This window comes from Lycorma delicatula, chromosome 1 (genome assembly GCF_047948215.1).
Source record: "Lycorma delicatula isolate Av1 chromosome 1, ASM4794821v1, whole genome shotgun sequence".
NCBI lineage: Eukaryota > Metazoa > Arthropoda > Insecta > Hemiptera > Fulgoridae > Lycorma > Lycorma delicatula.
Window position 1 is genome coordinate 211,816,012 of NC_134455.1, and position 18,824 is coordinate 211,834,835.

The window sequence follows — 18,824 nt, forward strand, 5'->3', positions numbered from 1 at the left end:
CTAAAAATTTTATGCCACTCAGATAAACTCTTGACATAACCTCCTCTCCAAAAGCCTTCTGAAGCTTACCATAAGTTGTCATCGCGTTTTCACCCAATTTAATGCAAAAAGAAATGGCATACCGTTGCTCAATGTTTTGCGGTTTCATTTCTGTGATGAGAGACACAAACACGTGTTCACTTATTACAGCACAACTCACGACTGAGCAGTTGCATCAATGTGCCGCTTGGACTAGAAGTAGCTTATAGACCAAGGTCAAAGATGGTGTGCCTACGCAAGCTGCAGGGTTGCCACATCTTGCAAAGAAAAATCAGTCTCATTACTTTATTGTCACACCTCGTATACCATCTCTGTTCTGTCATAGGTAAGAAGGGTTTTTCATCTACAGTTGTGTTAAAAACTAAATGTAGGAATCATCTTTTATCACTTAAAGACAATTTTCCTTTGTGTGTTTGGAACATAAACAAGCATATGACACTGAGACAGTGACTAGAGTGGCTTCAGTGTAGGTTGAGACCTGTCTAAACATATAACTTATAGTCGCCTGTGACGATCTGTTCTGTCACATTGCAAAACTTTCTGTATTCTTTGCGTGTAGACACTACTGTATGTATTGTTCTATGAGTACATTGCTGAAGATTATAATAATATTAAAAACATACATTTGATTATTATGTATCAGATCTAATATGTGTTACTTATTTTATGAAAAAATGCAGTATACTGAAGTTGTAGTAGCAGTGAGTCAAGATAATTGAAATTTTTTTGTGATAAATTGTAATTTATAATACTATTGTACAAACAGTATTGTATAAATTTTATAATTTATTTTTAATTAGATTGTTTGTATTGACATTGATAGTCAATAATATATATTAAAAATTCAGAATTTTCAGTAATAAGTAATACACATATATGTATATATATCTTTTTCTTTCTTTTTTTCACTTCTATTTTCATTGATTTTTAAGCTGAAAAAGTATAGTTTTTTAATTAATTTATCATAGGGTCAGCCCTCAGGAGAGGCATTTATTCAGATGGATTCTGAAGCAAGTGCATTTCTGGCTGCACAACAGAAGCATCACCGGTACATGATCTTTGGGAAAAAACAACGCTATATTGAAGTGTTCCAGTGTTCTGGTGAAGACATGAGCATGGTGCTGACAGGAGGCATTCCAACAGGAACAGTTTCACCAGTTGGAAAGGCGCTGCTAAGTCCTGGTATGTTAGTACAATCAACTAATAGCTTAGCTGTAGCACCTGCATCAGCACCAGCCCAATGGGATCCTATTGTGTTAGCTGCTGTTCAGAACCGGCAACAACAGTTGCACCAAGAAGTTTGGTTTATGAACCACCTTATTGCACAACACCAACAGCAGCAGCAGCAACAACAGCAGCAGCAGCAGCAACAGCAACAACAGCAGCACCATCAACAGCAACAAGCATTGGCATTGGCTACATTAGCTGCAAAACAAAATAGTGCTGCTGCAGCTGCTGCTGCTGCTGCTGCCGCCGCCCAGTGGCCTCCTGAGTTAATTCCTGCTGCTGCTCCTCCGATATCCTCTTCAATTGTGACACCAGTCACGTCAAAACACCTGACTACATTTCCACCTCCACCTAATACTTTACATACATTTGCTCCACATATTCCACCACCAGGCCCTGTTTTCTTTTTGAATGTTCCACCACCTCCTGCACATTTTCCAACTAAAATGCCACCACCCACTTATGCTCTATCTCATCATGTTCCTATAATTCACCAATCAGCAGTCCCACCTCCACAACCTATAATCAGTCTAAAGCGTTCATGGGAACAAGCTTTTCCCAATGCTGCCACAGATTCAAATGCAAACCCTATCGTTAAAAGGCCATTTCCTTCTGTCTCTACAGCTCAGGCTGTATATGCGCCTCCTCCGAATGCGGTTGGTACAATCCCTCCACAGAATCACAATCATCATACAGTTGCTGCATTTCAGACCACACAAGCATTTTATACTGCTATGTAATAATTGCAACTTAAAATTAAGTTATATCTATGCATATTTTTTAATGATTTTAAATTAAAAATCACTAATATATCTGTAGCTATATCTGTATTTTATACAAAATTACATATGTGTTATTCTCTTATGTATATTTCACATACATAACTATGTAGTGGAAATTATTTAAAATTACTAATTGATCTTCATAATTGCATGAAAACTATACATTCCAAAATAAAATTAGTATTTAAATGCTGAATAATAAAATGATATTAATTATGTAGTTTTAAATATTTACATTTGATTCATTAGTGCCTTTAATTAAGCCAAAGTACTTACTTTTATTTTATACTGAATTTATTCTCTTTTTTTTTTAATTATTAAATTTTAAGGTAAAACGGATAGTTTCCTTTCATTCCATATTTCTGACGGTTTTTAGATTTGTGAATTCTATTTAAAATTAGCATATATGTACTTAATGTTGTATAATGTGTTGGATTTTTTTTTAATCAGGAGATTTTATTTGTAGATGTTGGAAAGTTTTTTTTTAATACAAGCAGGTTTTATATTTCTTAAAATATAAATTAAATTATAATAATTCTGTAATTAAAAAAAAAAATATTATTCCTGTTGCTTGCAGGTGTTATTAAAAACTCTCTTATCATAATTTTATTTATCAGTTACTATTTCCCAATTATTGACTAAAAGCCTTGTTTGATTTGATATTGAATGTTCACATGTTATTAAAGTAGGTTTCTGTTATTTTAGTGTTTAATGATAGATTCTCATTCAGTTACTCCTGTATTAAATTCTAATACAGTTCTGGAACCTTGTTTTCATCATATCATAGAATAAAAGAAATTCCCTGTAGATTTCTCCCAGTGGCTTATGTGTGTTGAGATACATAGTTTTCTTTTTAAATTAAACCATAGTTTGTTCAACAGTTTGAAAGAGTTTTAGGATCCTGATAAATAAATCTGAAACAGTAAAACCATTCATACCATAGTCATTTAGTGATGAAAATGTACGAGTTTATACACTTTATATGAAAAATGTTCAAAATTAGCAATAATTTGAATCTCTTCTTTTTAGTTTGTTATAGCTCTATTAATAGCAACACTTTTCTAAATGATGTACTTGAACTGAACTTCTTCTGTCGTCCTTTCTTATGTTTAACAGTAGAATAAATTCCTTAAATTTAGATTTTCATAAGATTTTGTTTTTTTATTCAAATCGGTTATATTATGTTCAACTGTATATTTATAAATTGTATGCATAATTTACCTTTTAACATGCAAATTTCTTAGTTACTTAAACTGAATGAAAGTTCCTTTTCTACAGATTATTTTACAACTTTCAGAAATATTGTATCGAGAATTATAACATAATTTTATATCAAATCAGATAAAAGCATTTTAGGATTATTTTACTTAATTAAATTTCTGTTTGGGCTATGTAATTTTTTGTGGACTAGTTAAAAAAAAGAGATGTTTATGAAATTAATTTTCAAAATCTGGTTTATGGGTGTAATTTCCTATTCTTTAATTTTTTTACGTTCCGGGTTTTCTTAATTTTTTATTTGAATTATTGTTGTTAAATAAATATTTTCATTATAATTAAATGTTTTTTTACAAAATTTCTCATTTTATTTGTGACATTGTATTACATTAAATAATTCTGCTTTAATGCAGTTTCATCAGATCCTCATTGATATATACGTGGATTAGCGTGTTTCCTTAATTCTAATGTAGGTTATTTTTTACTGCACATTTAATTTTGTTTATTCCAGTTATTTTAGTTCGAAAAATAAATCATTTGCTGTATTATTTTTTCTTTATAATGTGAAAGATTATTTTACTTGGATTGTCAATTTAATGCTTCGTTTTTTATTCTTAAGTATCATGTGATTCTGTTTTATTTTTCTAAGTTTATTTAAACTTGAGATTACACTTCATTATTGTACATCCATCCTATCTTCATATTTCCTTGTAATCATTAAGTATAAACAATACAATTAAATTTCTGAGTAGCACTTCTAGTTTTTTTTTTAAATTGATCTTTACTTTTTAGCAGATAAACAAATTAGTAATTATTTAATTGGATATTTTTGTTAGTTCTGTCATTTTTAAATATTTTTATGTGATATGATTATTCTGTTTAAATATTCAGTATTTTCTTTTATGATGTTCTGGAAATTTAATACTTTTTTATTCATAATTTTATTTTATTTTTAAGTTGTACCTTTTTTTAGATCTGTACTTCAAACATGAAAATATTCTGATATTTTACAAGTCATGATTACCTTTTACACCTTTTGATACTCTGATTTGATCTGTTCGTGTTTCATTTCTAAAAATATTTTTGTTTTAGAAAACAGAATTATGAAGCAAGTAATTTTATTAGTTGGTTATTGGTATATCATTCCAATTATATATTATCTACCAACCTTTTTTTATTTTCAATTCAGAATTTCTTTATTATGTAATTTTTTCTTTAAATTTGTTTCTTTCAGTTCTCTCTTCCATAACTTCTGTATTTTTACTTATTTTAAAGTTTGTTTGACGTTACTGAAAATTCCAGTGTGCATATATATAATTTTTTTTTTTTTTTAAATTCAAATAATTTATTACATATTAACTAAATAATTATATACTAACCATTGTGCTAATGGAATTTAATATTAATGAAATTTAAACCACCAAAACACAGTAAATAGAAAAATTAACTTACCATATTAATTCCAAGAATCAATTTTCATGGTATCCCACATCTTCTGTTGGTATTTAATTTTAATTACATTGAAATAAATTGTTTTTATAATCTGTGAATTTTTAATATACAAAATTGTCATGTTTTATCAATTTTGAGATTTATTATGGATGAATATACAAACTCTGTTGTTCAGTACTGGAGACCAGAATTTGTGTATTCATCCATAATAAAACTCAAAATTTATAAAACAGTAATATTTTTGACAAATTCAAAATTCACAAATTATAAAACAGTTTATTTTAATGCAATTATAGAATTAAATACCAACTGAAGATGTGGGATCCTGAAAAAATTAATTCTTGGAATTAATATGGTAAGTTTAACTTACCATTTTTAGTTTTTATTGGTTTAAATTTCATTTAATGTATATATATATATATATATATATATATTTTTTATAAATTAAAAAATAAAATAAAAACTAATTGAATATGAACTTTTTGACTAATTATATACTTTTATACATATAAAAGCTCATTTTTATCTGAGAGACCCACCCAGCTACCCAGTTACTCTCCTTGAATTCAAGACATTGATTGAATGATGTATTGTTGTCTAAATGATCGTTAATTACAAGTGAAGTAATGAAAGTTTTATTTTGCTACCATTGATCCTTTGTTTTATTTTACTACAATTTAAACCTGCTTGGATTATGTCCTGAGTTAATTCTTTGCACTAAAAATTACATTATGAATAATGCATGTAGTTTAGAATTCTTTGAACCAGAATGGTTGTAGGCTTTATAAAAAAAAGACTTTCCTTTACCTTAGTCAGCATTAAAGGTTGTTGATGGATCACTGTAATTTTTTCTGTTGTTGGTTCTTTCTAATGATTATAATGGGTTTTACTAGGTATTTCGCATTTACTTGTGGGAAATTTCTTAAACTTTGCAATACTATTTCTTATATACATTGAGATTTATAACAACTTAGGTTCTTTTTTAAATTAGTTGAATATTTTTATTACTTTCAATATGGCAATAATTAATATTCATTATTGAATTTATTAAATTATAATTACTTATAATTTACAAAATTAATATCCTGTAAAAAAATAACTGTTGAATATTCACTTAATAATTAATGTAAATAATTATTTTAATTTAAATAATATTTTATATTTAACTATATTATTATTTTTTTATTAACTTCCCTTCACCATGTTATGTTTATTTTTTTAATTTTATTATTTTTAAATGTTTAAGAATCACTAAGAGGAAACTTTTTATTTATTTTCAGTTGAAAATATTATTTTTTTAATGTTTAATTTGTAAATTATTTTGTGATTTTATTTAAATTAATGTATTTTAAAGTATAAAACTTGTTATAATGTAGGCTATATGACTGTAATATATAAGTACATAGGCAGCCTATATTTCGTACAAATAAATATATACTGTTAGAATTGTATATAAATATTTTTATTTCTGTTGTTTTTTTTTCTTAGTTGATAATTAAAAGTTATTTTATTGATCACAGTACTTAATATTGTTTTCTTATGAACAGCACATTCCAGTAATTTGTTCCAGATAATTTTAAGTAAATGGCATTTATTTTCTGTAATTTAAAAAAAATTACAAGATAAAATATTTGTGAATTTTAAAACCGTCCATTTATGTTCTTTATGTATTAGTAGTTAGCCCTGGTGATAATTTTTCATCAGTGATTGTATATAAAACTGGATTTATTTTTCATTAATTACATTTAGAAATAATTTTTTAGCAACACACTTTATTATTTTGTTATAATTTTCTGTTAACTAGTTGTTATATATTTTTCCCCACTGAATTAGGTTTCATTTAGAATTTTCACCTGTTTTATTGTTATTATTCCTGATCATTATTATTGCTTATTATAAAAAAAAAATAAACAGAAATTTATCCTGAATTATTTAACCGGAAAGTAAGGTTATATTGTGAATATTTATGTAAGTATGTGGCAGTTTATTATTCATCAATAAGAACTCATCTTGGGAATAATGTACTCTTAACTGTCATTGATTGATTACTTTGGTGGATATATTTCTGGAGCAGTATGTGTGACACTGATGGAAATGATTTTTTTCATGAGAATGGTTCTCTTACAAGTTGGCTACTTCACTTTTAAAATATTTTCTCAAATAATAATAAATATATTGTTGTTATGCAGCAAACAATTTCCTTATCTTGGTTTCTTTGTTGAAAATCTGTTTTTTGTTATGTTTATAATTCTTTAATTCATGTTCTGTTATAATCTGTATTGTATTCTGTTATTCTCTCGGTCATTTCTATAATTCTTTATCTTAAGTTTTGATTTGATAGTGGTTCATTATTCTTCAACCCAGTTGGTCAATTGATTATTTACAAATTCTGATTGCAGAGTTATCAGACACTTTTTCCCTCTTACTTATACTTACTAGTGCAAATTGCACAATTATTTTATAATTGTAATGTATTTTCTGCTATTCTAACTCATTCAGTTTCATTGAAAATATACACAATACTTTGTGTTATACTGAGTTGCTTTTTCCAAAATACATGATCTATGGATTATCGCATTATTTAATTAAATATCTAATCATTTAAATAATTATCCTCTATTTTTTTTTTTTTTTTTTGGGGGGAGTAAGCAATAGTATCCTAATAATCTTTCAGTTGTGTTACATATTCTACCCATATTGTTAGTAATCAGTTATTTTGTATATTTATGAGAGGTATACTTAAGTGATGATAGTAAGTAATATAGTCTTCACTTGTACCAGTATATTATATATTTGCATAAACTTTGTGCATTGAAGACACACACATATACATGTGAACACGCACGCACATCCATACATGTACACACACACACACACACACACACACACACACACACACACACACACACACACAAACATCTATGTGAATATGTTGCATTATTAAGAAATGCATTTTTAACTTTAACCAAAAACAAAAAAGAAATTTTATTTTACATTTTCCTGCTATTTTTACTATTTCGTTGCTGTTAAATAACGTTTAAGACGTCACTATTTTTAACTTTCATGATTGTGAGAGCTATTTCTTACAAAACATTTTTCTTTCTAGAGTAACATAACTTTTTTGTAGGGTATTTATGAATTATTAATCCATTTGGTTTGTGGCACATTTTTCCCTCATTTCCTTTTCCTATACCTTCCTAATTGCCTTTAATTATTCAGTGATTAATAATAGTATGTTAAAACTAACTTTTGTGCAATTTACTTTCTTATTAACAGAAATGTATTGTTTTATTTTGATCAATCTGATCTACCCAAACAAAATTATTTAAATCTTAAATTTTTTAATGAAAAGAAGATATTAGTAATAGTTTATTTAATAAGAAACTAAACTTTAGAATTTAACTGGGAGTATTAGTACTGCAGTCATTCCTAACAAAAGTAATGGTTGTGATATTAAAAAAAAAAAATTGCTTATGTGTATTTATTTTGTAATATTTTGACACTTAAGTTTTACTGGTTGCAGTTGACACGCTGTCTTTTTTTATAATAATAATATTTTTCTTCATTTTCCTTTTAATGATTATTTTTATTCATATGTATTATAAATGTATATATATATGTTTGAAACAGATGATATTTGATTCTTATGTACAACATAATTTAAATTCACTTAGGGATTTCAATATATTAAATTTAACAATTTACTAATTTTTTATCATCAGAATTAAATATATTTCAGCTCAAACAAAATAATAATTATGTATTTAATTTAATTTTGACTTTAAACAAACTCTTTGTAAATTGTAAGCCAGTATCTTAAAATAGTTTACAAATAGGTTTATAATTAATTATATTTTTCTTTTAATTTCAATTTTGAGGTATTATCTGACAACAAGAATATGGAGTGTTCATCGTCAGGTTTTATATTATATATGTTTGCACATTATTTTGAGTCATGTTTTGATCTAAAATCCCTCTAATTATAACGCATTTAATATCATTTCATTTTTACGTGCACGGGTACTGCAATTTGGTATCTAGCTTAGTTAATATCTCTAGCAATAATCTTGTTATTAAGGTTTTAATCTTTTTTAACATCATCTGGTGGTATGTTGTTGTTATTATTATTATTATAATATTTAATTTTTATGTTTGGTAATGTTTATGAGTTGGATACAATATAAAATTTCCAGTAATTGTTTTTTTGCTCGTTTTTTACAATCTTATAATTTACATAGTCAATTTCTAATTAGTTAGTCATAAATGTAACTTTTTTGTTATTCTATAAATAGTAATAATAATCTTTATTTGTTGTTAGTATAGTTGACAAAATAATTAATGTAAAATCAGGATCACAAGCAAGCTCTTGTGAACTTACATGTTTGAATTGAATTGGTTGTGTATTTTTTAATGTCATTGATTTTTTGTTGAAGAAAATTTTATACTTAAACCTTTAATTCATTGAATGGAACCAGTAAAATGAACAAATGTATTTTTTTAATAATAATTTTTTAAAAAACATTTTTACATTTTATTATTTTTTTAAGGGATTCAAGTCATATGAATTACAGTTTCTTTCTTTTTTCACAAAATAAAAATAATCCCTGATTGATATTTGCATTATGACTTGATTTGATCATTAGATCATTACTTGATCACATTCTTTATTGAATCACAGGTTTTTGTTAGTAGACAACATCTTTTTTTAAATAGTTATTGATAATGCCATACTTTTTTTTCATATCTAATTATAATTTTGTGACATTTAACCTTGGATGAGGGCTTTGCGTAAGTCACACCCTTAAAAATTGTAGTATGAAAATTTTACTTACTCATAATCTTGAATATATTTTATATAAATATAAAGATAATAACAATAATAATAATAATGATAATAGTAATAATAATGACAGCGGTGGTAATTTTGAATCAATTTATTATAAACGTATGTTTACAACAAAATTAGTCGCATTGTACTTTGTTATATTAAATTTAAGTAATAGTTTTTAAACAAAATTAGTGTGTTATTGCCAGTTGACTTAAATTACTAAGTTATTTACTTCAGCTTTCGCTACACTACCTTCTCCCCAATCAGTAAATTATTGTCCATTCATATGTTTATATAGTTGAACGGGTTTTTTTTTCATTTTCTTAGTTTACCAGTTACTGAAACATTTTTTTTAAATAATAGTGAATAGATTTAATATGGTGCTTGTTTTATGCATGATTGGATTTAATCTTACGTAGTTAATTCTTTTTTTAATCATACATTTCAGCATTTTAATTTTCAAAGCAGTCTTGACATATTGCTTTCAAAAGGGAATGTAGGTAGGTAAAAATTTTGTTTACCATGATTTCTTTTTAATATTTAAAATATTTTTATAGTCAAAATTTAAGATTATTTATGTGTGAATTATTTACTTTGAATTATCTGAAGTTTCACATCCATTTATGTTTATTTTCAAAGAATCTGGGTGGATGGTAAATATTTATTGGATAATTTTTGTTACTTTAAATTAATATTTTTTTATATAGAAATTGTTACTACATGATGTTGCAGTAGTTATCATGTAGCTGATTTTAATGTATTAATAATTAATTTCTAAGGCTACAAAAATAATTCAGGCAAAATTTAGTTTTTGGTTTTATAGACATCATTTTGGTATTTTCCCTCAAGTTTTCCATTTTCAAAAGTGTATATATTTATTTTTAGGAAGATTTTTTTCAGATTGATTTTTCCTTCTTTTTAGAAGAACTTTGTACATAATTAGTGTTGACAAAAAATTTATATAACATGGATTTAAGAAAGTTTGTAAATTAGACAGTGAAAATGCAGATTTTGTAATAGTCTCAATACACTATATATTACATAATTCACTATTAAAGCCATCCATCCATCCATCCATCTGTCTTTTAAAATTAGAAATCCTAATCATAGCTACATGCAGCTCAGATTTACATTATTAGAGTGGCTTGTATTATTTTGTTAATAAAAATTGCATTCCTGATTTGAGCAATGTCTGAATTCTGATGTATCTCTTTTTTTTAGAAAATTCTGTTGTTAATCATAACTTTGAACACGTATGAAATGAACACCATTATTTTTTTAAATCAAAAATATTTCAGAGATTGATTTGTATATTAGGTATAATTGTTAACTGTCTTTTGTTATTCCTCTAATTATATTTTTCTTCACTTAGTATTCTGTCTCGCTTTTATTTGTTGGTTGTGGAAATGGGATGTAGCGAAAGCTCTCATTGGGTTTTGTACTCTTTTAATTGTAATTATATATATATATATATATATATATATATATATATATATATATATATATATATTGTACATATACACACACACACACACATACTCTCTCTCTCTCTTTGTTTTGTATGTGTGTGTGTGTGTGTATGTATGTGTATATATATATATATATACATGCTCATTTTACTGTACTTACTTTTTGTCCAGCTGTTATTTGTTTTTTTTTTTTTCATTATATGCAAACAGGGGACTTGCAATTTAGAAGGTGTATGATCTGAAAAATATTTCATACCTTGGAAATATTCATAGTTATTTGGTTATTAAAACTTTTTATGTTCATGATACTATGTGAGAAAATGTTTTGGTTAATTATACTATGAAAGCATTATTTTTTTTTTAATAAAATAAAGAATTGCCATGAGCTATTTAATTGTGTTTTTTTTTTTGCATTATGAATGACTGAACAATAATGCTTCTGAAATTCATAACATTTATATTTTACTTTAATTGCTTCATCTTGCATCTGATTAATAATTCTTTCTGCACATTTAAGGGTAGCAATGTGTAATATTTTAATTTAATCTTATAATAACGTTGTTCTCTTTGAGTGTAGGGTATTGATTAAAGTTTTTCAGGTAAACTAATGTTAATTGAAAAAATCAGAAAGTACTGATTTGATGATAATAAAAAACCTGATTATTGTTTTCATAAACAAAATACTGCTTTCATATAATTTAATCATGAGTAAATTAACAAAAATAGGGAAATAGAGGTACAGTGAAATATTTCTCAGTGGAAAAGGATTGATTGTTTTTTTTCAAGCATTTCCTCTGGATTATATTCTCATAATGTTTAGTTAAGATTTTAAATATACATATGCTTTTTTGCATTGAATTTCCTTTTTTACAGTTTTTCTCTTTTGTATTAGAACTGGCTTAGTTTAAAGCTAGTTTCCAAGTACTAATTTGTTTTGTATGGTGATGGTTTTAGTGGTATACTTAAAATTCTGAATGAAAGTTGACTTCAGAAAAGTCCGAATTGCAACAGTTCTGTTACATTAACATTCATTTATTTAATTCTTTCTTACTAACATATTTGTATTATACAATTATTAAGTATGTGTTAATTTATATGGGTTTGGTTTTATGGTATAATTGTATTACTCAGTTCCAGCTAGTTGCTTATTTTATTAAAGAAAACTCAGTTACAGGGTTTGTTTGCTGTAAAAGTTATTCTCTTTTCTTCAGTGCTAAAGCATCATTTTTGCCACACTTACATAGCTTGGTTTGCCTTGTTGGAATGGAATCATTCTTTTATTTTATTTTATAGTTTTACTGTCTTTGTTGATTTATCTTAAAACAATGGATAGAAATAAAGCTTTAATTAAAATTTTCATATTATTTCAAAAAAATGGCTATTTTAATGCATTTACTACATTTTTTAGTAACTAAATTTTTATTTATTACATTTGAATCATTATCAATTAGCTGCTTGCAGAGTGCATTGATGTCATATTTAAGCATAGTCTGATTACATAGATGTCTGGTTTCATATCCTTTAGATACACTTGATTCGCTAATGTATAATTAAAACTGATTACCATTTCATTGCAGTAAAAAAAAGATAGTTTTAATTTTTATCGCATTATGTATTCTTGCGTACTTGAATTATCATATGAATTAGTTGACTCCACTGAAATATGTGTAATAGTGTACACTGATAGATGTCAGTGTAAATTACATGAAACAGGTTGATGAGAATGAGCTCAAGACAAGCTGGTTGTTGATATTGATTTTTATTTAACTTATACTTTATTTAAGACGAATTTAAGTTTCAAAAAGTTTACAATTTATAAACAACTTTATCTTGGATTACAAATACTACTGACACATTTGTTGAATTTTGTGACTCCTGCAAGGTAAGTTAGATTTTTTTTATGACAAGAACGTTGGGTAGAATCATATGGTACTGTCTAATTCTGTTTTGCAAAGTCACTAACAGATCTTATTGAAGTGGCGTACTAAATTTTCTGGTGGAATTTATTATGAGCATAATTTAAGTGTAAAATGCTAGTATATTTGATTGGTTTAGGATTATTTATGCAGTACCATGCTATCCCTGATATAATTTTACATGAATGCACAAGGTTCCACTTATTCAAAAAATTTTACTTACCAGGTGGCTGAAAAGTAACACACCCCCTCTAACTTTTTTTATAATTGAGATGACTGAATGTGGTTTGTGGCATTCTTCCTTGTGCCAAGAAGCTACTTCAATAATGTATATTTTGCCCTTTTTGATTTTTGGGTGGCAGTAGATGAAGTGCAACTCAGAAATGTCTAAGGGACCAATGGTCATTCATTTTAAAGAGCTCAGTTAGATGAGACAAATGTGTTTGTTTCAGATAGCTAGAACTATGGTTGTATGCTCCCCTTTAATTTTTTTGTTATTTGAATTATTCCGATTCTCTCGGGAAATCTTCTCTAGTAAATAAGGCTGACTTAGTAAGCCCCAGTTTAGAGCATTCACCCTTTGGGGGGCTTAAAAATTTTAAATTGGACATTCTTCATGAGACAAAAAAACAGTATTAAAAAAAATTAAATTCTGACTATTTAAACCAAAATGGCGACCACAAATGTCTTTATGTTAATTAAAAAAATTTAATTATTTAAACTTTTTAAATACTTTTTTCATTCAGTTTTGAAGAATTTTATTTAAACTGTATAGTTTTTCATGTATAATTAATTTTATACTTTATTTAAAAAATGCCCTATGTTCTCATGAATTAAAATACCGCCTAACAAAATTATTCCAGTTAATAATGTTGCCGCTCACTTCATATTAAATGTTTAAACTGCCTTTCCTGTTCCTCCATGCAGTAATGCAGACATTGCTCAGAAGCTTCTCTCATATTGTGAAAAGTTTCTGGTGAAATCTTCATTCTCTGATTCTTCGAGAGAAGTTGGCTGTAAGCTACAAACTGTTTATTTTAAATGCCCCCATAGGAAGAAATCAAGGGGATTGTGGTCAGGTGACTTGGCTAGCCATACAATACTATTATGTTGACCTATCCAATGATTTTGAAATTGCCACTTCAATGCGTTTCTCACATTGCGAGCACAGTTCAGAGCATCATGTAATGAGAAAAACTCCTCTTCTCTTCTCTCTTGAATAAAGGTTGTCTGTTTGGTCTACGAGATGTCTTGTAAGATTGACTTCTAAAAACATTGTTGTCTCATAAAATCAAATTTTTGAGAGCTGAAATTATCTGCTCTTTCAGCAAAGCATATAATGCATATCACCATCTGATTACCATTAATGACAAATGGTCCAAGATGTTTGTGACCTGTTATTCCAGGCCAGTTATTCCAGTTACATTTAACTGCTCTTAATGCTGGTACAACTTTCCTGATATCAGTAACGATTTTCTGGGGACCAGTACTTACTGGTATGTCTGTTAACAGCCCCATATTAAGTAAATGAGGCTTTATCAGTGAACAATATGTTGATGCAAGAAATAATTGTTGTTATTAATCTCTTTCATAATTTCACTGATTTCAACCCTCCTATCAAAATCATTTCTAATAAGTTCTTGTACAGATGGTATTTATGGTTTTTAATACTTTTTGCGTTGACCACCAACGTAAATTATTATTTCATGCAATCAATGTTCTTGCCGATCGTTGATTATTAACAAAAATTTGGGCTTACTGAATTAGCCTTTCGTATCGGAGAAGATTTTCAAAGAGAGAATCAGGATACTTCAAATTAAAAAAGTTAAAGTGGAGCATACAACTGTCATTATAGCTATCTAAAACAAACAGTTGTTGGCCTCATTTTGCATTGGACAATCAGAATTTAATTTTAATTGTATTATTTTTCTCGTCTCATTGAGTTCTTCAAAATGATATAACAAATGATCATTGGTCTCATTCAAAATTTGCCTCCACCCCTGCCACCTGAAAATCAAAAAGAGTGAAATATACATTCATTGAAGTAACCTCTCAGTACAAGGAAGAATGCCGCAAACCACATTCAGTTATCTAAATTAGAAGAGAAGGTGTAAGTTACCTTTCAACCACACAGTACATTTTTTACCAGCAAAATTTACAATTTTTTTTTTTTAATAAATAGGACAACTAAAATTTTTTGAAACATTCATATTTTCAATACAAATTTGCATCATCCAATAATAAGATTTATTCTTAAATAGCTATCATATGTTTTCAGTGTAGGATAACCTGACCTGACCTGTGAGTTGTTTAAGTGTAATAATACTCATTTTTAACCGTAGTGCTCACCTGTTACTTTTCTCATTATTGTACTGCATTTTCATATGAGAATTTTCATCGTACCTAGCAGTAATATTTTAAATGAACTGGTTTCTAAATTTACTTAGAAGTGTCTTGATATTATTATATACTTGGTCATTTTCATATTAATTTGTAAATAGTGGCAATAATTTTTTTCATTGTTTATTGTTTAAAATTTTAATTTTTATCACTAAAATTTTTTTTGCCTGTAGGTGTAATATTCTTATTTTACTATTTTTTTCTGTTTTATTTGATGGTATGGAATTTAATAATTTTTTTGACAAGGATGTGAAACAACAATTTCAAACATTTTCTATCAACTTACTTCCAAAATAATGGAATCATATTTCCAGAAGATCTTTACAGAGATAATTAATATTGCTCCTTTGCTGTAGATTTGCAGGTGACTCTCAATACTCTGCTGATGAGAGAGCCATTTAATAGCTCTGAAAGGCTCTTCTGGAAGCACAGTCCATGTACTGTATTTTGAAAGTAAGGTGTCAAGTATTTTTAACGGTTTTATTCTTTGACTTTAAATGTTTTCTGGTCTGGAAATGTACTATCTGCCACAACATATCTTAACTGCAAACGAGGTACTGACTGTATTTATTTTGATATTGTCTGTTGTATATTCACACCTGTGCATTTCTCTTTCCATGTATATTTATTAATTGTGTTAAAATGTGTATTTTCTTCTGATTAATTATACATAAAGTTAATTATTAAAAACATTCAAGTGGCACGGTAAAATTTTAAAGGATTTTTTAATAAAAATTTTCTGCTGAATTTCTTATCATCATAAGTTAATTACAATTTGAAATTGCATATGTTAACTTCCATGGTTGGGTAGAGAAAGTACAACTATTCATACTGGTGTTTTCTCAGTATATCATTCTTATGCTTTTTTGTTAGTTAAATCATTTAATGTTTTACAAACATATAAAAATTAAAATTGCCAAAAAAATGGTCTGCATAGTTCTGGCTATTATAAGTAAACTTTATAGTTCTTGTGATAAATAATTATTCATTTGTAGCAGTAACAGTTGAAAAAATTAAATGATTTTTGTGTAGACTTAAACAAAAAAATAAATCTGTCTTAATTTTAAAATTATAGCTGAACATATGTATCATGAAAGTACTTTATGTATTTAATTGAATGATTTCCAGTTCAACAAGGTGAGTGGGAAAAAATGTGAATTGTTTTTTTAATATTAAATAGGGTTTTCATTTTTATTTAGTACTGAATAATTTATTTTAGTAACTGTTGCAATTTGATATAATATTATCCTTATTTAGAAACTGTATTTAAAATAACAGAAATATATAAACGTATAGGTTAGTAATGTGTCATCATCCACTTTCTAAAATTGCTTGCTTTTGTAATTAATTAGATGGGTGAGTCGGTGCTAAGTTGCAAGTCCACTCTTTGCTTAACTTTGTTTAACTGACAAGTTACTTTTGGTATGTCGGTTTGGGAGGGATAGCAATATTTTTGTGAAAGTGTGAATGCTATTTATACATAAGTATTGTATTGTGTGTGGGTATGAGTATTTGTAAGTATGTATGTAAGATTGATCACAAGGTGGTTGTGTTGTTCTAATTATTATTTTTTGTGTTGTATTGTATAATAAAATGGTTGTATCTAATATTTCAAGATTGTTTTTGCCTTTACCACCCTCATTTTTCACCTGCTTTTAAAAGGAGTTGTTTTTTACTTCTTTTTGCAAGGAATTGCCTTGTGTGAGATTTTATAGTAGAGTTATTTAAGGAAAAGTAATTAATCAATATTACAAAAGCAATTTTAAATATTTCATTTGTTTTAACATTGTTAGCCACAATACTGGGACTTGTTTGATGAGTTTGAATATTTTCATTCCCCAAATTTCATCACGAAAAGGAATGAATTTGTGTGGTATTAAACATCCAGTTATTTATATGTATATTGAATTGTACTGCAGTACTGAGAATGAAATTAATATAATAAAACAAATCATAATTTTATTGATGGTACCTTTGCTTATGAATACAGTTTGCTAATTAATTACAAAAATTATCATGTTTTTCTTAATTGGTCAACATGTGTTGTAATCTTAATATGACCTTGTTGCATGATGATGTTATTGAAAGCATTGCAACCTACATAATTAATGTAATGCCATCGGTTAAATGACTTAGAATAACATTCATGGAATATGTCTTGAGAATTTATGATCTCAGTCGCATGGAATGGCTGTCACTATGAAAAGAACCTGTAAGATTTTCCTTTCACAAGTCTTTAATTTGCAAAATTATTTAATTCATATCTGTTGAACATAATACTGAATAAAATGTGCTCACAGTTGATAATTTGATAGTTATCTGTAATTGTTATACATCATTATGCACATCTTCCTGTGTTTTTAAAGCTATATAATCATTAAAATTTAAATAATAATTTTATTAATATTATCTACTTACCCCTATAATATTAATATTATCCTTGTTTCTAGTTATGTGTTATTTCATGTTGAAAAATAAAAATGAAAATTGAACTTTACTACAATTATGTAGGAATGAATGTTGTTGCAGTTTATTTTTATTTAATAAAGTTAAATTTTATCCATTTATGTTCATCACAAAAAAAAGAAAAAAAGAAAGTTATTATCTTAAGTTTTAAATGCTATGCAGTATTAAATATACTACAAACATTTGATGATGCCACAATGATATAACAGCCTGGAGTCGAATTGCTGACCTTGATACTTTCAATAGCTGTCACAACTTATTGTAATTGCAGTAACCAGTCAAAACTACTGTTATTAAGGCAGTGAGAATCTGCCTAAAATTGTAGTACAGTATACATAATTTATCTTTAGAATTCATATCGTTTAATTTTTTCGCATTTATTATGTATAAAATCTTTGCACAGATTAGTAAAAAACAACTCTTTTGACCTCGGTATGGTTGCCTTAGTAATTAAGTTAAACATTAGTTCTGGTTTTGGTATCCTTTCCATTTCAAACTTAAAATGAAGAGCTGTTTTTACTATACTAAGGATTTCCAGTCTTTAACTAGACTGTTTATCAAGTTACTATTTTCCATGTTCCTTGGTAATCAGTAATTGAGCTACTATTTTCATGTATTCATTGATGATGACAGCAGCATTATAAAATATTTGAGTTCAATAAAAGTATTGACAGCAACTTACTGTCTCATTCCACCTATAAAAATTGTCAAACTGGAAACCAATTTTTATTTTTTATGTTAAAGATTTTAAGTAATGTCAGTGAATCCCTTAAAAATGCAGAAAGACAGTTTTAAATCGTGCTCTTCCTATTACATCCAGTGGATGCCTGTTGGATTTATTTCAGAATTTGATGATAATCAGCAAGTAATAATTAGGATTACAAAAAGGAATCACAAGCAGCTTAAAACATCTACAGCTTTAGTTAAAAATATTAAGTATGAAAACAGGAATGGTGCAAACCAATGGAACTAACTTAGTTGTTAGTGAATATTATGTCATTTTCATAGATTTTCATCTATTCGTAGCTAA

General features: G+C 27.1%; 2 protein-coding genes across 3 annotated transcripts in view; both read left to right on the top strand.

Moving 5' to 3' along the window:
* Window positions 1-18,824, top strand: part of fus (epithelial splicing regulatory protein fusilli) — a 305,162-nt gene that overhangs the window by 253,316 nt on the left and 33,022 nt on the right. For both annotated transcript variants that reach the window (XR_012757154.1, XM_075371453.1), the window contains exon 12: window positions 1,008-1,221. Coding sequence is in view for 1 of the 2 variants with exons in the window: in XM_075371453.1 (XP_075227568.1) it covers window positions 1,008-1,221 (214 nt within the window). In the remaining variant the exon portion in view is untranslated. The remainder of the gene's footprint in view (window positions 1-1,007; window positions 1,222-18,824) is intronic.
* LOC142328020 (uncharacterized) lies at window positions 1,241-2,032 on the top strand. Its single transcript, XM_075371465.1, has one exon. The coding sequence runs from the start codon at window positions 1,347-1,349 to the stop codon at window positions 2,004-2,006; it is 660 nt and encodes a 219-aa protein (XP_075227580.1). The 5' UTR covers window positions 1,241-1,346; the 3' UTR covers window positions 2,007-2,032.